This window comes from Manis pentadactyla, chromosome 4 (assembly GCF_030020395.1).
Source record: "Manis pentadactyla isolate mManPen7 chromosome 4, mManPen7.hap1, whole genome shotgun sequence".
Taxonomy (NCBI): domain Eukaryota; kingdom Metazoa; phylum Chordata; class Mammalia; order Pholidota; family Manidae; genus Manis; species Manis pentadactyla.
Window position 1 is genome coordinate 105,662,344 of NC_080022.1, and position 19,862 is coordinate 105,682,205.

Genomic DNA, 19,862 nt, shown 5'->3' on the forward strand with positions numbered 1-19,862 from the left:
CTTTGCTTATGTAACCTATATGGACACACACACAAGCGAGAACTGAAATAATTTGCTTTTAAATCAAGTTTCCAAAGTAAACCACGATGAGAAAAGTACTTTGGAGGGTGGAGACAAAAGAGGAAGATTTACATCTTAAATTGAATTTGCTTTCTTGTCCACCACTGGCTTCCCTTGTTGGGTGTGAAGAAAGTAAAGGGAAGACAGGGTGAGAGAATAGTGGTGTCTTATGTTTTTCTAGCTTTAGTTATTCCACTTAACATCTTCAGACTTTCAAACAAGTACATTATGTATGAAAACTTGTCTTCAAAAAATGACTCTAAATGGCTGGAAGATTAGTCATGCCTCTCTGCTACTTTCTCAGAATCCTTAAACTGCTCTGGTGATAAAGACACATGATCATTATGAAGAACTCAGTGTTTAAAAATCTTGGATTCAAAATATATTTAAAATATTTAGAGAAAAATACCAAACCCTTTGGTAATAAAACTTTAAAACCCAACTTTAATAAAAATGGAACTATATAAAAATGAACAGTTTGATTAAATAAATACCTTCAGTGTTAATTTGCTTTTCATTAGAAAGGAGGAAGACCATAAAAGTAAGAGGAGTAGAAGACTACGAATAACAAGCCCAGGCAGTAATGATCGGTCAAATAATCATACCTTCATTGGACAGTACCTCAGGGTTGCGGGGAGTACAGAGAGAGAAAAGAACCACATGCATTTTCAACTCCTCATGAATGGCTTAATTCCAGAGTGTGACACACCTGCATAAGCAGGATATTTGGCTGCTTTGAATTAAAGACAGGCTTTGAGTAGATTCCATTTAATTGAGTATATTTTATTTAGACATGTTCAAAGATGCAAAAAGAGTTACAAATTAAGAATTTCAGTTCCTACTCAGGCATTGGAGCGCAGTAATTAGTAATAATGGGAAGTAAAGTACTCTTTGTCTTAGTTTTCCCATCTGAAAAGTAGAGCTAATAAGACAACTTTGCAGGGTTGTTGGAAATTTAAGTGTGAATGCATATAAAGCCCTTAGAAGAGTCTTCAGCCCAAAGTTCATAATTGTTGGCTGTACTGTAAGTGTTGTCCTAGTGTGCACTTCCCACCAATTGGTACCACCTATAATGTCCAACTCATCGGATTATGATAATACAGTGTCTGTCATATAGTATGCTTGTAGTAAGTAAATATTACTTCATTGCCATTACTATGGAGAGCTCTGAAATATTACTTCTTTTTAGCATGTTTTGAATTATTGTTTATCCTTGGAAGTGATAAAATTACATTTACAATTTTTAATTCAAGGTTACGTCCCTCATTTTGTTCCATTAATGAAGCTCTTTTGTGCCAGACAGGTCTCTAATTCTATGTTAATAACCTAAACTTGACTCCTAAGTTAAAAAAATAGAAGATGTCTTTAAAAAATTAGAGTTTTGGAGAGGGAAAAATTCCACAGGAAACAGAAGTCTTGAGTTAATTTTTCCAGTGTGTGAATATTTCCATTTGATAATAAGCTTTATTTTTAAACTGTTAGATTCTCATATAGATCTCTGTGAACTTTTGACTCTGGTTCCTTATCTCGCCCTTAAAATTGATTCTTTTGTCTGGTGTCTTCCACAGGCTATTGAAAAGTATTGCCGAGTTAGTGGTGGATTTTCTGGGGTGAAGGATGTATATTCGTCTACTCCTACACATGATGACGTACAGCAGAGCTTCTTTCTTGCTGAAACATTAAAGTAAGTAGATACATTTTTTTTTGCACACCCACCCCTAGTAAGTAGTAGATTGCTTTGAAAAATTTTTATTGCAGGCTGGTTTTGCTGTGTGATCACTACATGATGAATTATGATTATGTGATATGTTACACTAAGTTTTATTACAAGTATTTTTATGTAATGGGTCTTAAATTTTTAGCTGCATCTTAAGAAGAAAAATTTAGACTCTGAGGTAGATATTTTGTCAAATAAGAGTTTAGTACCTTTATTTTGTCCTTAGCTCTTTGTGTGCATTAGAATCATCTAGAAGACTTCTTAAACTGCAGATAACTGGGCCATACCCACAAAGTTTCTGATTCAGTAGCTTTAGGGTGAAACCTAATCATTTACACGTCTGATGGTGATGCTGCTGACTGTGGGACCACACCTGAACTCCCTGCACCAGCTAATGAAATCTGTTAGGAATAATCACAGAGTTTTGATAGTACTGGAGGGTATATGATCATAGCCACCGATCTCAATGGAGTTTTCCCTAAAGACATACATAAAGGGAATGATGATAAGGAAAAACACATCTTTATTATTTGGGCTTTTACTCAAAACCCCAGGTTGAGCTCTCTATAACTGACCTTTAGAAGAAGGTAGAGGCTTTAAATATGTACCCTTCCCTAAAGTCCTACTAAGTAAATATCTCTTGATAGTTTCTCTTAATATTGTATTTCTGTTTCCTATCTATCTGTACCTGAATGCCTCATAAACTGTCAATTCATTTGTTCAAAAATATGTTTATTTCCAGGCATTGTTCAGGTAACTTAGGGGTATATCAGTAGATATAAATTCCCACCATCCTGAAGTTTACATTCTAGAATGCTTGTAGCTTATGTCTTGTTATACTACAATTGAAGTGTTCATGTCTCAAACTAGGTTTCTTATCCTAAATGGCCATCTTCCTCCAATTTTTCTTTTATTATCCCTTGTACTTTAATTTTCCCATCTTTTCAGCATGTACATTGTAGAGTGTTATTTTTTTTCTCCTTCTGGTGTATCATTAAGTCTTTATGATTCTTGTCATGTTGTTACTTTATTTTGCTCCTTCGTTTCCATATCTACAGTTGACCCTAACCCAGACCCTTATTACTCCTGAAATGGTTTAGAACATCTGCTTGGTAGTCAGTTCCCTATTTCTAGTCATTCGTTGTTTTGATTTATCCTGTATGCCTGGGTTTGAGACAGTATGAGATAGTTGAAAGGGCACGGGCTGGCAGATAAAACCATTGGAGCTTCAGTTATACACTTGCTACAGTCCAGGTAAATGAACATGTCAAAATTTCTTTGCTTTCATTTTTCATATCTGTAAACTGTGGAATTTGAAAAATTATGTAAAAGTTCTTCTGGTTTTTTTTTTTAAGACCAGAAAAATTGTAAGACTCATACAATGAATATTTGTGTATCTTTCACCTAGATTTACCTATTGTTAATTTTTTCCATATTAGTTCATCCCCATGTATATGTATGTACCAACATACACACAGAGTTCTAATTTAAAATTTTTTTCTATAATTTGAGAGTACTTACCAGCATTCTGATACTTATTTGTAAGAGTTTACAAGAAAAGGGCATAATCCTTCATAATCATGGTACAGTTATCACACTTTGGAAGCTTAACATTCATATAGTACTGTTTAAAGTGTAGTCCCTTTTCAGATTTCTCAGTTGTTCAAATAGTGTGCTTTAACTATTTAACCCTAATCTAGAATCATTTGTCACATTTCGTTGCCATGTCTCTTTAGTCTCCTTTCGCCTAGAACAAAGTTTCCCTGTTTTCCTTTTCTCTTTTATGACATTGACATAAGTGTTCAAGCTAGTTGATTTGAATAATGTCCCTCAGTTTAGATATTCATGATTGTTTCCTGATGATCAGATTTAGGTCAAACATTTTTGGCATGAATATTATATATATAGGTGATGTATTTTCATTGCCTGCTAGAAAGAGGCATATGATAACAGTTGTCTGCCCTGAGGGTTTCAGCCCTGGGCAAGTTTACTCTGGATTCGGTGAGACCAAAAAATGTCAAGGGAATTTTGGGGAAAAGGACTTATATACCAACCTTTATTCTCATGGTGGCAGGTCAAGTGCTAGAATACTGTACCCCTCCCTCTCTGCCTCTGCCTTCACTCCAGCCTCTGCCCTCCTCTACCCTTAGTATGGGCAGAGCTCTTTTTATACCAACTCAGGCAGTAATGACTTATCACCCATGGTTATGCAAGCATGCTGTGCAGTAGGCTAAGTATACATCATTGCGCATACACAGTGTGTGAGTAGATTAGGATCAGGCGAGGATCCTGGCCATGGAACTTCCATTTTCCCTACAACAGTTTAGCCCATTATTGCTGGTTTTAAATTTAATCATAAGATTAGATTTGATTATAAGATCATATAAAGAATCTTTTTCTTTTTGTGATTATTAAGTGATCTCTAGAGTGATAACTTTATGATAAATATATGTGGGAATATCTTTTTCCAGCAGTCTTTCACCCAGAGTTATTCAGTCATCTTGCCTGAATTAAATCTTGCTAGAGTGGTGGCAAAATGCTAACTTTGAAGCCTCTTCTAGTCTTGAACTTACTAAATTTTCAGCCTTTATATACCATTTTCTTCATGTCACTCTCCTCCTGCTCAAAGGCAACAGTGATTCAATCATCTCTATCTTCACTTCTCATTTCTTTTACTTACAGATTCTATCTGTAAGCCAAGCTAATCTATATTCAAATAGTCATGTATTTACAACACATACGTATCCATAAAATTTGTTCCTTTGCATTTCATTGTCTATTTCATTCTTCACTGGCTCTGGAAGGAATGCCTTTACCCTTTCTATCAATTAATACCCTTCTCATTTCTAAATTCAATTTAAATTTTACCTCTTAACAGATCAGCTTTCATAATTAATTTTCAAATGCTTCATTAGTACAGACCTTGAGCACTTTAGCACATGGGATAGGGCTGCAGATATGTGATATGCTGCCATTCCCCTTCCATTATGTGTATGGAATATCACCAATTGACCTTGGTATTTTTTCCTGCCAAGTTCAAGAAGACTCCTACTCAACAGTCTTGTAGGTAAGCAGTTAGATAAATACAATAGCTATAATATTCACTTTCAGAAAAAACACATATACATTTGGATTAATAAAAGGAAAGGTCAAACAAGAGTAATCATACAAGTAATTTTAACAAAACCTAGGTTTAGAAAACTGATGCATTTTGAGCACTGCACTCAGCACTGAGCTTCCTGGCAGCAACAGCAAAAAGGAAGCATCTTGTTTTCATCTTTTGGAGTTGGGAGAACATACTACTTTGACAGATGAGACAGAATTTTTTCTTATTGCTAAATTATAAGATGACTTAATTTGATAGCTCTTTATTAAAAAAGTACTCAACTATTAGGTGAACCATATGGAATTGCACTTTTTAAAAACAAAAAACAGCTGAATACTGGCAATTTCATATGGTTCAACCCAACACATAATGATAAATATCTTCAGTGATATTACAGAAGATGTAAAAATACTCTTAGCATGACTTACTCTTTATAAATAGACTTATAGCATAATATTGCAATGCATTTGAATCCAGCCATTTCTGTTAAAGACCAATGTAGTTGCTAGTTTATATTTTTCTTAAGATAGAACTTAAACCTCTATAGAGGAATGAAGATTAATATGAATCCATAAATTTTTCTCAAATATCAATTAATTCAAGTAGACTTTTGTCAGAAGCTGAGTAACTGTTAAGATTGTTCTATCAAGTGGTTGAAATTTATTGTGAACTCTTAAAGGACAATAATCCATGTGTTTTAGCTACCAGAGATAGCAATTGATTGACTTGGCAGTGGCATAGTTAAATGAAAAAGACTGTTCTTACCTAAATTGAGGACCATTTTACCTTTCACATATTGTTGTGGATGCCATATCCTGGAATACTGTAGCTGTCGATAAAGGTATACATTTTTCTCCAGAAGACAAGGTGCTGTCTTCTCTTTCTCTTGTTCTCCTTCAATAGTCCCAAATGGATTTATTCATTTAGCATACATACTGATGGCACACAAAGACTATGTAATGAGGAAGGATAGGGATAGAGGCCTTCAAACCTTCTACCCTTAAAACTCTTATATTCTAATAGAGGAAATAAAACACATACAAATTTGCTAAAAATATTAATGTATTAAGTGCATAAGACAAATGTTAATGAAGTGAAAAAGTGTTTTAGAGACAAGGGGTTTGCTTAACCTAGGAAGCATAGAGGAAGAATTCATGGAAGTGGTGGCATTTAAACCAGACTTGGAGGTAAGGTGAGTATAATGGGATGAGTTTGCATTCAGGAGAGGAGGTGGATGATGGAATATTAAGAATGAGATAGGAGAGCTCTAAAGGTGGACTTGACAAGCTCTAGTATCTTATTTGACATAGGGAGATTCTATAAGAAGGAAGAATCAGAGATAATATTAAAGCTCCTAGTGTGGGTAACTGTAAAGATATGGCACCAAGTTGTAAAAAGAAATCGATTTTCAGAAAAGATAATGAGTTATTTTTGACTTAAGTTCCCAAGAGACATTTGCAGATACAGATTTGAAGCTCAAAAGATAAGTTCAGTCAGTTTTTGAGGATAAAGAGAAAAGAAGACATGTATCTGATCCTTTGAAGATGCCTGTATATAACAAATGAGAGGGAGTTCCAGTTTAGTTTGACAGAATGAATACTTGCATTTATTCTCCTCTCTCTTAAGAACCTTTAAAATGACTGTATAAGGCTAAGAAGATAAAAAGGACAAGGACAAAAAGCATGAGAAATGAATCAGCAGCAGACAGGAGATGTCAGCAGATTTTTAGATGATAAACAGAGAAAGTTAAGTACCTGCATCAGGAGAAGCTAATTTAAAAAGCAAGCCAATGAATACTTTCAGAACCTTGGAAAGACCCTAAGACTGGGGTGCAGGGTAGGATTGAAAACTGTAAAATTCTTTAAAAAGTATATAGGAGGAATAGTTAGATCCAGACTCACCCCTGCCTCATCTTTACCATGAATGAAAACAGGCATTGTCTGTTTGAAGTGGTTGAATCGTGGAGGGAGACTCTGGACTTAGGTACAGCTGAAACTGGATATTGGAAGATTCCTTTCAGGAAAAACTGATTAGCTTACAAGAAAAAAACTATGGACACTGTGTGTGATTTTCCCTCAGCGAAATGGTCATGTCGTCACCCATCCCCCAATGGTAAAGCCACCAGTAAGTGCCAACATGCCTACAGTTGCCAGTCAGCATTTTATTTTAGTGCCTCACTTATAAATATTACTAGAATCAACTTAGAAATATTTGTCAAACTATAGGTATATGAGATACGTGCATGTTTAATGCATGTATGTTACTCTTTGAGTTCTTGAAATTTATTTAAAAAATAAAATATGAGTACAATGAGGTAATTCAAGAAGATCTCCCAGACCTGAAAGACAGGAATTTCCAGATTGAAAGAAACCATCAAGATCCCATCACAGTAGATGGAAACAGACCCACAGCAAGGCACAATGCTGTGGAATTTCAGAACACTGGGGGTGAAGTTCTAACAGCTTCTTTTTCTTATTAAGAGGAATAAAAGTCTTAGAAAAATGATTTGGAATCAGAATGGATTCAGACTTCTCAAGAACTGCAAAAGGCTAGAAGCAGTAGAGCGGTTCATTCAAAATTATGAGAGGAACTTAATTCCGTCTTAGAATACTGATTATAGCTGTACAGGGTCTCGAAAGTCTGTTTCTATGTATTCTTCCTCAGTAATGTTTTGTAGTATATGCTCCACCGAAACTGAATCTAAACCAAAAAGGAAGACATGAAATATAGAAAGCAAGTGAAAGGAAGATTAAGAGGGTAATCAGTTCAGACTGAATAGGACAGATGGCTCTGGAGAAATTTTTTTCAACATTACAGTTATAGAATATTTATATCTAAAAATTTTGAGAGGAGATTTAGACAATTGCAGATTTTAGTGTATTACTAGTAATAAATACAAGGCAATGTGCTTTTATGGGTAAGGAATTATACAAGGAAGGAAAAGCCATTTATAGCTTTTAGCTAGTGTGAAATGGCTTAACTTAAAGACTTTTATTTGGAGTATGCATTGTTTTACAGAAATAGGTGAATAATACCACTTTGCCATATTTCTCAAACTCCAAGAAAAATATATTCTTTGACAATGGCTTTGCTTCCTCTAAGAATTATCTTTTTGTTGGTTTTAGTGAAATTGCAGTTGCTCAAAAATCCCTTAAACTAAAAGAATTCTAAGGGACATAGCTGGTGGAACACCAGGATCTGAGAACAGTCTTTTAGCCACAGCCCTTGAATTGTTAAATGACTATCTATAGTTTTATCCCTTTGTATCATTTACTGTCATAAATCAATTCCTCTTAACAAAAACTTCCTGGAAGGAGTATATTTTTTATCTGTCCCTCAGAATCTACATTGATTAACCTAGGTCTAATCGGACTTTCATTGAATCTCACCTCAATTCTGTTGCATTTTTATTTGAAAGCCTGAGAAACTGAGAAAAGTGTACATGTTGAGGATACATGTCAGTCAGGTTTTCTCAGTTCATATACACCAGGCATTAAATGGCCTAGGAAATCATGGGTCAGTTGGAATCATAGTCTTCTTAATAAATGTATTAATAAAAGAAAAAGAAATACCATGAAATTAAGACCAAGTTTACCACCATAGTGTGTCTGCTTCCCTGGAATCAGAATCTCTAGGGCAGAAATTCTGTCTGTGTGTCTGTGCATCTTGTTTGTGGGCACTTTTCCCCTTCCAATTGCTTAAAATTCAGACTGAGTATAATGACAAAATTCTGGAAAACTGTAAAAGAATATATCAAAAATCTTAAATGGTCAAAGCTGTGGAAGAAGATTTATGCACAAGGATATTTAGTGCTGTTATAAAAATAAATAGTCATTACATGTTCAGGGATAGTTGAATGGTTAAATAAAGTATGGTGCATACACAGTAGGTATTATGGAGCCAAAAGCGACTATAGGCTCTTCATAGTATAGTCTGTAGGCTGTTAGGTACACACATATGTATACATAAGACATAGATGAACATCTTAATATGTATTTCAATAACATCAAAATGTGTACTGTGGTTTAGCTTAATTGATACTATTTTTTAGTATTTCTCTGTTTTCCTTTTGTAGTCAAAAAAAAATTGAATACATTGAAACTGCAACCATATTTTCCTGCCTCAGATCTAGTTGCTGTCTTTGTGCTTGGAATCAAAAGAAATTTTTTGAGCTGCAAAAAAATTTAGAGGTCAGTCCAATAAACACCACTGCAGCTCATCCCTCCCTCTTAGGCACAGACATTTCAAATGCTAAGAGTCTCTTTACAAGATACAGAATATTTTGTAATAAAGTCTTATTAATCTCTTCAGTTGATGGGCAGCTCTCTGCTTTGTAAGGCCAACCCATTCCACTGTTCAAAAGCTTTAATTCTTAGAAAAAACTTTCTTATGTTGAGTTAAAATCCACTTCACTGTGAGTTCCATTCAGTGATGCATATTTTGTCCTTTGGAAATACAACATCTTCTGTGTAAATATTCACTAAAAATACTTCTGTTTACCAGGCTAAAGATTGCAATGTTCTGTGCTATTTCTTTCTATGACACCAGGCTGATTGCTTTCTCTGGAGATGATTCCTTGGTTTTCTAGACTGAACACTGTATTCTGTTTTCTGGTAGCCCTATCAATATAGCTAAAATTTTGCTACAGATCTTGTTTTTTATTTTTTAATGTAAACTAAGATAATTTTTTCTGAATATATATTTGGCATGGTTAATTTTTCTGAAATTTATTACATTTTACCTTTACCCTTATTAAAAAATTTTGTTATTAGGTTTAACATATTTGGATTTATTGAAATTTTTTGAACACTTGAGTTTTTCATTTAATGTAGTGTCTTTTCTAGCTTTGTGACACAGATTTAGTAAGCATGCCTTCTCTATATATATCCAAGTTAATCAAACATAAAGACATCTAACCATGTATTTTTTTTTTGTATCATTAATCTACAATTACATGAGGAACATTATGTTTACTAGGCTCCCCCCTTCACCAGGTTCCCCCCGCCAAATCCCATTACAGTCACTGTCCATCAGCGTAGTAAGATGCTGTAGAGTAACTACTTGTCTTCTCTGTGTTGTACAGCCCTCCCCATGCCTCCCCCCCATTATACATGCTAATCGTAATGCCCTCTTTCTTTTTTCCCGCCCTTATCCCTCCCTTCCCACCCATCCTCCACAGTCCCTTTCCCTTTAGTAACTGTTAGTCCATTCTTGGGTTCTGTGATTCTGCTGCTGTTTTGTACCTTCAGTTTTTTCTTTGTTCTTCTACTCCACATATGAGTGAAATCATTTGGTACTTGGCTTTCTCCGCCTGGCTTATTTCACTGAGCATAACACCGTCTAGCTCAATCCATGTTGTTGCAAACGGTAGGATTTGTTTTCTTCTTATGGCTGAATAATATTCCATTGTGTATATGTACCACATCTTCTTTATCCATTCATCTACTGATGGACACTTAGGTTGCTTCCATTTCTTGGCTATTGTAAATAATGCTACGATAAACATAGGGGTGCACCTGTCTCTTTCAAACTGGGCTGCTGTATTCTTAGGGTAAATTCGTAGAAGTGGAATTCCTGGATCAAATTAACCGTGTATTTTTAACTAGTCTATATGTACTTTATCCCAACTCTCCCCCTTAATAGCTGTGTGACTTTGAACAAGTTACTTAATTTCTCTGCCTCAGTTTCATCATCTGTAAAAGAGCAATTAGTAATAGTATTACCTCAAAGGGTTATTATAGGGATTAATGTAATGAAGCACTTAGTATTAAACCTAGCACAAAATATAAGGCAGCAGGTGTAAAGTAGCTGTAGAAGAGTAGGGCCAGCCGTTGGGGGAAAGCTAGATGTGTAGTAAAGGAGAATGAGGGCAAACTGGAATTCACAGGAACAAACTACCTCACATCTGTGTCTCACTGCTTCCAACTTTGATAAGCAGGTAATTTTCAGAAAGAGCTGGCATCTTCTTGCCATGGGACTATTCATGCTTGGCCCAGGAATTGGAGAAACTGATGAGGAGCTCTAATAGGAGCTGTAGTTGAAAGTCTGGCAGCTGCTCCACACTTCCAGGTGAGTCAGGCAACCACTGACAAGATGCATAACTATAATAGCACATGGCAGCCTATAGTGCCCCTCAAAGCACAATGGCTGCTGCCTTACTTCAGCTTCCAAATCATATATATAATTTTTTGTAACCAAGTGGAACCCAAGACCATACAAAGAAAGGAAATTTGACAAATGTAGTTCCAGTTTAGCTATGTTGACAAAGTACACAGTCATCAAAGGAGACAAGCCCTTCTAGATAATGAAAAGTATTATAAACTATTTATCTCACATTATATAATATTCTTATAGAAGAGAGCATTTAAAAACTATTAGAAAACTATAATAATTGAAAAAGTTTAGTAGCAGTACAAAAATAAATGAAATGGTGGAACGGAATAATATCCAGGAATGGGCCCACTTATTACATGTGGAAATTTCATCTTTGAAAATAAGCAATTCATATTATTGAGGGAAAGTTAGATAATTTAATGAATGATGTTAGAAAAATTAATATTAGAAAGAAATAAAACTGGATCCCTGATAAATACCAAAACAATGGTATGATAAAGAAATAGCTTTAAATATAAAAAATCAAACAAAAGCATGGAAAAAAGTGAATTTTTTTTTTTCCAACTCTGGGGGTGAATATAGCATGACACAAAACTCAGAATCCATAAAAGAAAAGATTAAAAATTTTAACTACATAAAAATGGAAGCATCCACAAGGAAAAAAAGAATATTAAGTAAACTAAAAGACAGATGACATACTGAGAAAACATTTGCAGTAAATTTGATAGTCAAAGGGTAAATTTTCTTAAAATGTGAGCTTATTAATGAAAAATTACTTATTAAAAATATATATTTATTTTAAGTTAAGTTATTTTAAGTTAATTATGTACACATAATGTAAGATGTACATTATATATATATATAGTTAAATATATTTTTGTTCTAGTGAAATTTTCCATTTCACTGGAAAATACATATGGAAAATACCATAAACACATGAAAAATACAGGTTTGACTTAAAGAAGTGAAATGAAATGGTCAGATACTATTTTTTATTATACAATTACTTAAGATTTTAAAGTTTATTTTCTGATGTCGGCAGTGATGTAAAAATCTAGCCACATACAAACACAGGGGGTGTTTGATGTGCATGGTACAATTTTTGGAAAGAACCCTTTAAAATAGTAAGTGCATATTAATTTTGTTCCAGTAGTCTTACTTCTAGAACTTACCCTACATGTATGCTCCCCAGAAGTGAGAAAGATGGATGAAAGGGGACGGTCCTCCCTTCCACCTTGTTGATATTCTGCTCTTGTATGGAAAAATCAAGATTAAGTTCTGCCTGTACCTTTTCAGTCACATGTCCTCCTGCTAGAGCACTTTCCCCATGCATATGATCCATATCTGCCCACTATGCATTTTCACCTGTGTCTTTACTCTTGCTGTCTCTTACTTTTTCAATGCCTGGATTGATTATCACGGTCTCTGAGTCCTCTCCAACACTAAGAGAATTAATCCATCCTTATGTATACTCACAACACTTCCCTTGTCCTGATAGTTTACATGAAATATTAATATCTTCAGTGCTTCATGTTTGGGTTAGATTATATACTCAAATGTTTGTTGAACTGTACAGAATTAAATTGTCTTAGTAAAATTAGTTGTGTAAACATCTATCTCCTCTATATTATGTAGCTCCTCAAAAGTTAAAGCTAATGTGATTGTTTTTAATACAGCTTATTTTCTTAATTATAAAAATGATATGTGGATCTGGCAAAATGAATTAAATAATATGAAACAGAAAAAAATGAAAAATAAAAGTTTCTCCGTACCCCATATCCAGTCTCATATCCCAAGGATAACTATTATTAAAGTTCCTGATATATCCTTTTAGAAATTTTCTGGGTAAATTGCAAATATATTTTAAAAATTGAGTTATAATATATAACCTATCAGTAGCCTTTTATTTATTTTCCCCACAGACACAATTATATATATCTACTGTTCTGAAACTTGTATTTTTTTGTCTCACTCTTAACCTGGGAAAGGTTTCCATAGGGGCACATGTAAGTCCACTGAGGAATGTAAGATGTACATTATATATATATAGTTAAATATATTTTTGTTCTAGTTTTTGTCAGTTAATGTAAGAGAAACAACCCTGATATCAAGGAACTTACAAATTGTATTCATTTTCTCCCTAAATTACACCTATGTGTTTTATAGCTATATATAATTATAACTGTATTTTTTGAGTTCCTGCCTGTGAAAATATGCCTTACATGTTTATATCATCTATATTTATATTCTCTCCCCTTGCCCTACTTTGTTTTTCTTCAAAGCACTGTTACCTGATACATATGTGTTTGTTTTTTATCTGTCTTTTCTAGTGGAATTTAAGCTTCACAGCTGCAGGAACTTTTCCTTTTAATAACTCTCACCTCCCTGGTACTCAGCACACAGTATATGAAGCACTCAATAAATATGTGCTAAATTTGTTGGATAAATCTTTAGCCTGTGTTACATAAGAAAAAAAGTTGACTATTTGCATCTGTACTGTGATCACTCTTAAGTAGTAGGGTTTTTTTTTTTTAGCTTTATTGAGATATAATTGACAAATAACATTGTGTAAGTTTAATGTATACATGATGATTCAATACAGTTGTGTATTGCAATATGATTTCCACCTTAGTGGAAATTCTCTATGACGTTCTCTATCACATCACATAATTATCACTTTTTTTGTTATGAGAACATCTAATATCTACAGTCTTATTAACTTTCAGTATATAGTACACGATTGTTAACTATGATCACAATGCTGTGCAGAATTTATCTTCTAACTGGACGTTTGTACCCTTTAACTAATGTCTCCTCAACTGCCCCAACCCCACCCCTCATTCCCCATATGGGTATCATATAGTATTTGTCTTGCTCTGTCTGACTTATCTCATTAGGATACTACCTCAAGGTCCATTCGTGTTGCAAATGGCAGGATTTCCTTCTTTCACATGGCTGAATGGTAATCCATTGTGTGTGTGTATACATCTTTATCCATTCATCCATTAGTGGACACTTCGGTTGTTCTATCTCAGCTATTGTGAACATTAGCTAATGCAGTTAACATAGGAACATAGACATCTCTTTGATATCCTGTGTTCATTTCCTTTTGATTTATACCCAAAAGTGGGATTACTGGATTATGTGGTAGTTCAATTTTTAGTTTTTTAAGGAATCTCCATACTATTTTCCATAGTGGCTGTACCAGCTTACATTCCCCCCAGCAATGCACAGGGGTTCCCTTTTCGCCACATCCTTTCCAACATGCCAACACATTATCTCTTTTTGATGAAAGCCATTCTAGCAGGTGTGAGATAGTATGTCATTAGGGTTTTAATTTGCATTTAATCTTTGCATGTGCTTGTTGGTCATCTGGGTGTCTTTTTTTGGAAAAATGTTTGATTCCTCTGCCCATTTTTTTAATTGGGTTGATTGTTACTGAGTTGTATGAGTTTTTCATATATTTTGGTTATATTAACTCTATCAGACATATAATTAGCAATTATTTTGTCCCATTCTGTAGGTTACCTTTTTTTTTAGATGGTTTCTTTTTCTAATCAGAAACTTGTTAGTTTGATGTATTTTTGCCTTTTGTTGCTTCTGATCTTGGTGTCATATCCAAAAACTCATTGTTAAGACCCATGTCAAGGATCTTTTTTTCTGTTTTCTTCTAGGAGTTTTACAGTTTCAGGTCTTAAGTAGAGGTTTATAATTACATCATTTATCATTTAATTGTATCCTTGTTTCAAATAATTGTTTGAATTTTTAAGGCATTCCCTAATCATCCTATATAAAATTTCAAATGTCTCCTTTATTCCCTATCATTTTCCCTTGCTTTGCTTTTCTCCATAGCATGTGTCTTCCAACATATTACATAATTTCTTTTTAGGCGTTCCACAACTTAAAATATAAATTCCATGGGGGCAGTGATTTTGTATATTATAGCTATTACTGTATCCCTAGCATCTAAGATGGGGCCATGCGTACTTGTTGCAGTACTAAATATTTATTGAATAATGGATTGAATCATTTGATTCCCAGAAAGATAGTTGAAAACCTGATTTTAGAAGAGCTTGCAAAAATGGGAATGGGAAGGTGGGAAGGAGAAAATAATAATAGACCTATTTTATTTCCTGGGATTTCAGTAGAGAGTCAAAGGTTCAGATCCCCCATGAGGAAGAAAGGCAAAAACAGTACTAACTAATTGGCGTTAAGAGTTACACAAAGTCAGTACACTTAGGGCATAGGCTCACACTTGAGCATGCATCAGAATCATGGACAGGTTCTTAAAACTCAGATTTCTGGGCTCCATCACCAATTTCTGACTAGTGAGTCTAGAGCGGGGTCTGAAGACATGGCCAGGTTCTGACCGGTGAGTCTAGAGTGGGGTCTGAAAATCTGCATCTGAAACATGTTCCAGGTGATGACCAGGCGGATCACACTTTGAGAACCACTGATACTTGTGAGTCGGTAAACCATTTATAGGAACTATTAGAGATCAAGGGATTACCTTTACTGACAAGAAATAGCTAAGTACGTCATGAGGTCAGGAGACAAATCACTGTTTAACTGCTATATTGATCTATGTAGTCCAGTGTCCTCAGATGGTTACTGAAGGACTAGAACCATGGTGTCCACATTTTAAGGCCCTCTTAGGATTTACCGCAGCATCACAGTACAACCCAGATACTGGACACCAGGGAACACACATAGTGAATTACTAAAAAACTAATAATTCACGAACTGAGTAATAGATTTTTGGTAAAAGAATAACTGTACCATCTAGAAGTATATGGGTTTCACTTGCACTATTATAAAGCTATGAGCAGTTTTTCAGTTTCAAAACCATATACTTTGAAATATCCTTGACAGTTTTTTCTTCTTTTTTTGCTTCAGTAGAGGGAGCTACAACCCAAACTGTACTTATGTAACAGTAACACATAATGAAGTTACTTTCTTTATCCATTTCCTTTTTTCTTTACTTTAACAAAATCAACTTTATTGAAATATTTTAAGTGAGTAGTTCATCATATTTTGGAAAATATATAAACCTGGATAACTACCACTCTGGTTAATATAGAACATTTCCTCTTTGTCTTGCAGTCAGTGAGTTCCATCTAACCCAAACCTATAGCTGCTTTCTGTTCCTATAGGTTGCCTGTTTTAGAATCTCATATAATTGGAATGTATACAGTGTGCACTTATTTTTTGTCTGACCTTTTTTAGCATAATGTTTTCTAGATTAATGTTGTTGCATGTATTGGTAGTTCATTCCTTTCTGTCAGTAAATATTATATTGTTTGGATATACCACATTTTATTTATCATTCACTTTTTGATGGCCTAGAGTCATAAGCTTTTGAAAGGAATTTGGGGAAAAGGAATTATGGTTATCTATAGTTTGACAACACGTAAGTATCTTCTTGCTCTTAATTTTTTCTTTCTAGGAATTTTTTAATTCTTACCTTAAAAGTAACTGATGTTATCTAATTTGCTATTATCAAATGAGTAATTACTAAGTACAATTCTAAATGTTTTTAATCTTAGCTCCTCTTAAAGAAGGAAAGCAAAGATAGAACTCCAGGAGCTAGAATGTGTAGCAGCAATCTTCCCCTCAAAACTTAAGTAAATATTGTTGCCTAAAGTTTATCATTCTGAATTTGTTCTGGTTTTTAAAATATTCCAATGCGACTTCTGGTTTTCCTTTTGCAAACAGCTAAGCAAGATTTTCTTATGTTTAGCTAGATTTGCTAAGTACCTACTTTTTCTAGAGGGAATGTTTTAATATAATAAAGAAGCTAGTAATACATAATAGAGTAATAGGTTTGTGATAAAGAAATATTCCAAAATGTTAATTGTAGAATCTAGGAGGTAAACACATATATGGGTTTCACTGTAAAATTCTTTCAAAGTTTCTGTAGGTTTGAAAATGTTATAAGAAAATACTGGGGAAAGGGGGAAAAAAGTAGTAAATTGTCATTCTGGATGGATATTGTTGCTGATATTATCATATCCTTTAGTAGTTCTAGGTCTCCTTTTTATAACTGTCTTCCTTTGCCTGTAAAGTTACTCTCAGCATAAGCAAATGAAAACACTGTTAGCCACCTATCAGATTATTAAAGCTAATTCCCTGGTGAAAAAGGTTTTGAAGTAGGTTAAAAGATAGTTCTGGTAATGGTGTTGTCAACAAAGCATCAAGAGTAGTCTAACTTTTAAGTTTGTAAGCAAAGGTGTCTTAAGTAATATATTTGGGAGAAAGGGGGGAATCAGATCATTGTGGTGAAAATTCTTAGGAACAAAATAGTTCAAGATGGAAGACTGAAAAAAAACCCAAAAAACCATATTCCATTTCATTTATCTTCTATCTTTTGTATGTAACTGTATCCTAAATCTAGCTAGATTTGCTAAGTAGCTGCTTTTTCTAGAGGGAATGTTTTACTATAATAAAGAAGCTAGTAATACATGAATAGTAATACATCAAATGATTCAATCCTTTATTCAATAAATATTTAATACTGCAACAAGTATGCATGGCCCCATCTTAGATCTAGGGATATAATAATAACTACAATATACAAAATCATTGCCCCCATGGAATTTATATTCTAAGTTGTGGAATACCTAAAAAGAAATCATGAGGACTATTATTCCAGCTAAATGAGAAAAGTAGCACTAAACCCCCTGTTCTGTGCTATTCTCTGCTTACTTACCCTAACTGCTGATTTGCAAACTAAGTCAAAGCAATTAGTATTTATTAAGTAACTGTTTTCTTCTCAGAAGTGTGCTACTTGAGAATTAAAGTATATGACACATATACTCTACCCATGAAGGGCTTGCAGTCTAGTTAAGAAATCTCTTACTTCTGTTCATGGGCAAATTCAATAAAAGTGCAAAGTAAGTATAGCCAAGTGCTAAGGAAACTATAAATGTTTTAGAAATTCAAAGAAGGGGTCATTGGTGTGGGTTATATAGTCATGAAGAAAGGTCAAATAATGCTAAATGATAGTATGATGTTAATAGGCATGGTAAAGCAGAAAGTCATTTCATGAAAAGAGGGATCCAGCTTGAGAAAATAAATGCTACTTTTCTTTAGAAAGACACTAGGAAAATTAAATAAAGAATACTCACTAGAAATAATGGGAGATAGGATTCTAGAATCAAAATCAGAGAAGCAACAATATGGACAGATATTGAGGACATTATGTTAAGCGAAATAAGCCAGTCACAAAACAACAAATACTATTACAATTCCACTTACAGGAAGTATCTATATATAATCAACTTCACTGAAACAGAAAGTAAAAGGTGGTTACTGGGGGCTGAGAAAGGGGGAAAAGAGGAGTTGTTTAAAAGATACAGAGTGCCAGTTTTACAAGATGAAAAAGCTCTGGAGCCTGTTTCATAACAATGTGAATATATTTAACACTACTGAACTTTGTTGAAAATGGTTAAGATGATAAATTTTATATTATATGTTTTTCACCACAATAAAAAATCAGAGAAGCAATGGCATGTAAAAAGGGAATCATAAGATACTATGCAAAACATTTTCACTCTAATCTGCTCCTCCGACCCCTATAGCTTTTACCTGGGATATAGTCAAAGGAAATCAAATATGGCTCAGAGGAAACTAGGGCCCCAAAGAGAAAAGTAACTTGCTTTTTTAAATGATTGCAAGGATCCAAAGAAAGGTATCAGGCTACTACTACAAATGTGGTTTTGTAATCAGTATTCTTTCAGTAAGGATGAAGAGAAGCACAACAGAGTAGATACATAATTTTAAAGGTTAAGTTGGATTGCAAAAAATAGATTATATGAATTTAATGTCCATTTTCACAAAATTCTTTAAAGCCATGATATGAAGACTGTAGAGGAGAATTAGTGATTATGAAGAGCCAGAAAGAGTTCCTAAAAACAAATTTTTGCTGGACCAACTGTAATGTTCTTTTTGGATTGGTTTAACAATAGATAGGGGTAAAGGATTCCGTGAGCAGTTACATGGTATTTGACAAAGCAAATCATTTGACAGAGTACTTCAAAATGGAAGAGTAGGACTTTTTCCTTCCTTCAAGATGGAGTAACAAGGATAGATTTACTCTTCCACTTGAAACAAACAGATAAATTATATAGGAAACAATGTTTTTCAAAATACTGGACAGGAGGCAAAGAAGTACTGTGATCTGAGAGATGGGCAGCAAACTAGGAGCCCTATTTTTGCCCCAGGTTGCTGTCTTGATAGAGTTTTCAGGTCACAGTACAGTAAGGGGACCTGAGGCACAGAGGACAGGAGACTCCCTGAGGAGATGCACCTGTAAGTCCAAGGAAATTTAAATAGCTCGTGTTCACAGGAGAGTACCAGAGAGGAAAGAGCAGAGAGCCCAGGAGAACCCCCTGGAGTCTTCGGCAGAGTGAAGAAACTGCCTGAACTGAGGGAGAGAATCATCTATGTGGGATTAAAGAGCACAGTGAACACTTAATGTTGATCACACAGGGCCAGGGACAGTGCCTGTTCCCAGTAGTAGCCTGACTGGAAAAGCTCATAATTCACAGAGCACTGGAATAGAATACTCAAGAAAGTCCTGCCTCAGTAGAATGGGGAATAATCTGCTTTAGATCTATATAAGAAATCATAAGAGCAACACCTGAAAGGATCAAACTGTTACCAAGTAACTTAACTTTATCCCTGAATAAAACTCAATATTTATAGGAATATGAAAATATCCAGCAACCAACAAGGTAAAATTCACAATGTCTGGCATCTGATCAAAGATATCATGTATATAGAGGCAGGAAAACATGACCAATAATGAGAATAATCAACTGAAACTAAAAACTCATATAGATGTTAGAACAAGCAGGTAACAAT

The 19,862-nt window shown here is 34.4% G+C and overlaps 1 protein-coding gene across 4 annotated transcripts in view; it reads left to right on the plus strand.

Moving 5' to 3' along the window:
• The window catches only part of MAN1A2 (mannosidase alpha class 1A member 2), a 220,979-nt gene that overhangs the window by 183,258 nt on the left and 17,859 nt on the right, over window positions 1-19,862 (plus strand). For 3 of the 4 annotated variants that reach the window (XM_036924455.2, XM_057500590.1, XM_036924456.2), the window contains exon 12: window positions 1,629-1,744. In XM_036924455.2, the coding sequence (XP_036780350.1) occupies window positions 1,629-1,744 (116 nt within the window). Of the gene's footprint in view, window positions 1-1,628; window positions 1,745-10,821; window positions 10,953-19,862 lie in introns of all 4 variants that reach the window. The other variant, XR_005032480.2, reaches the window with a different exon arrangement.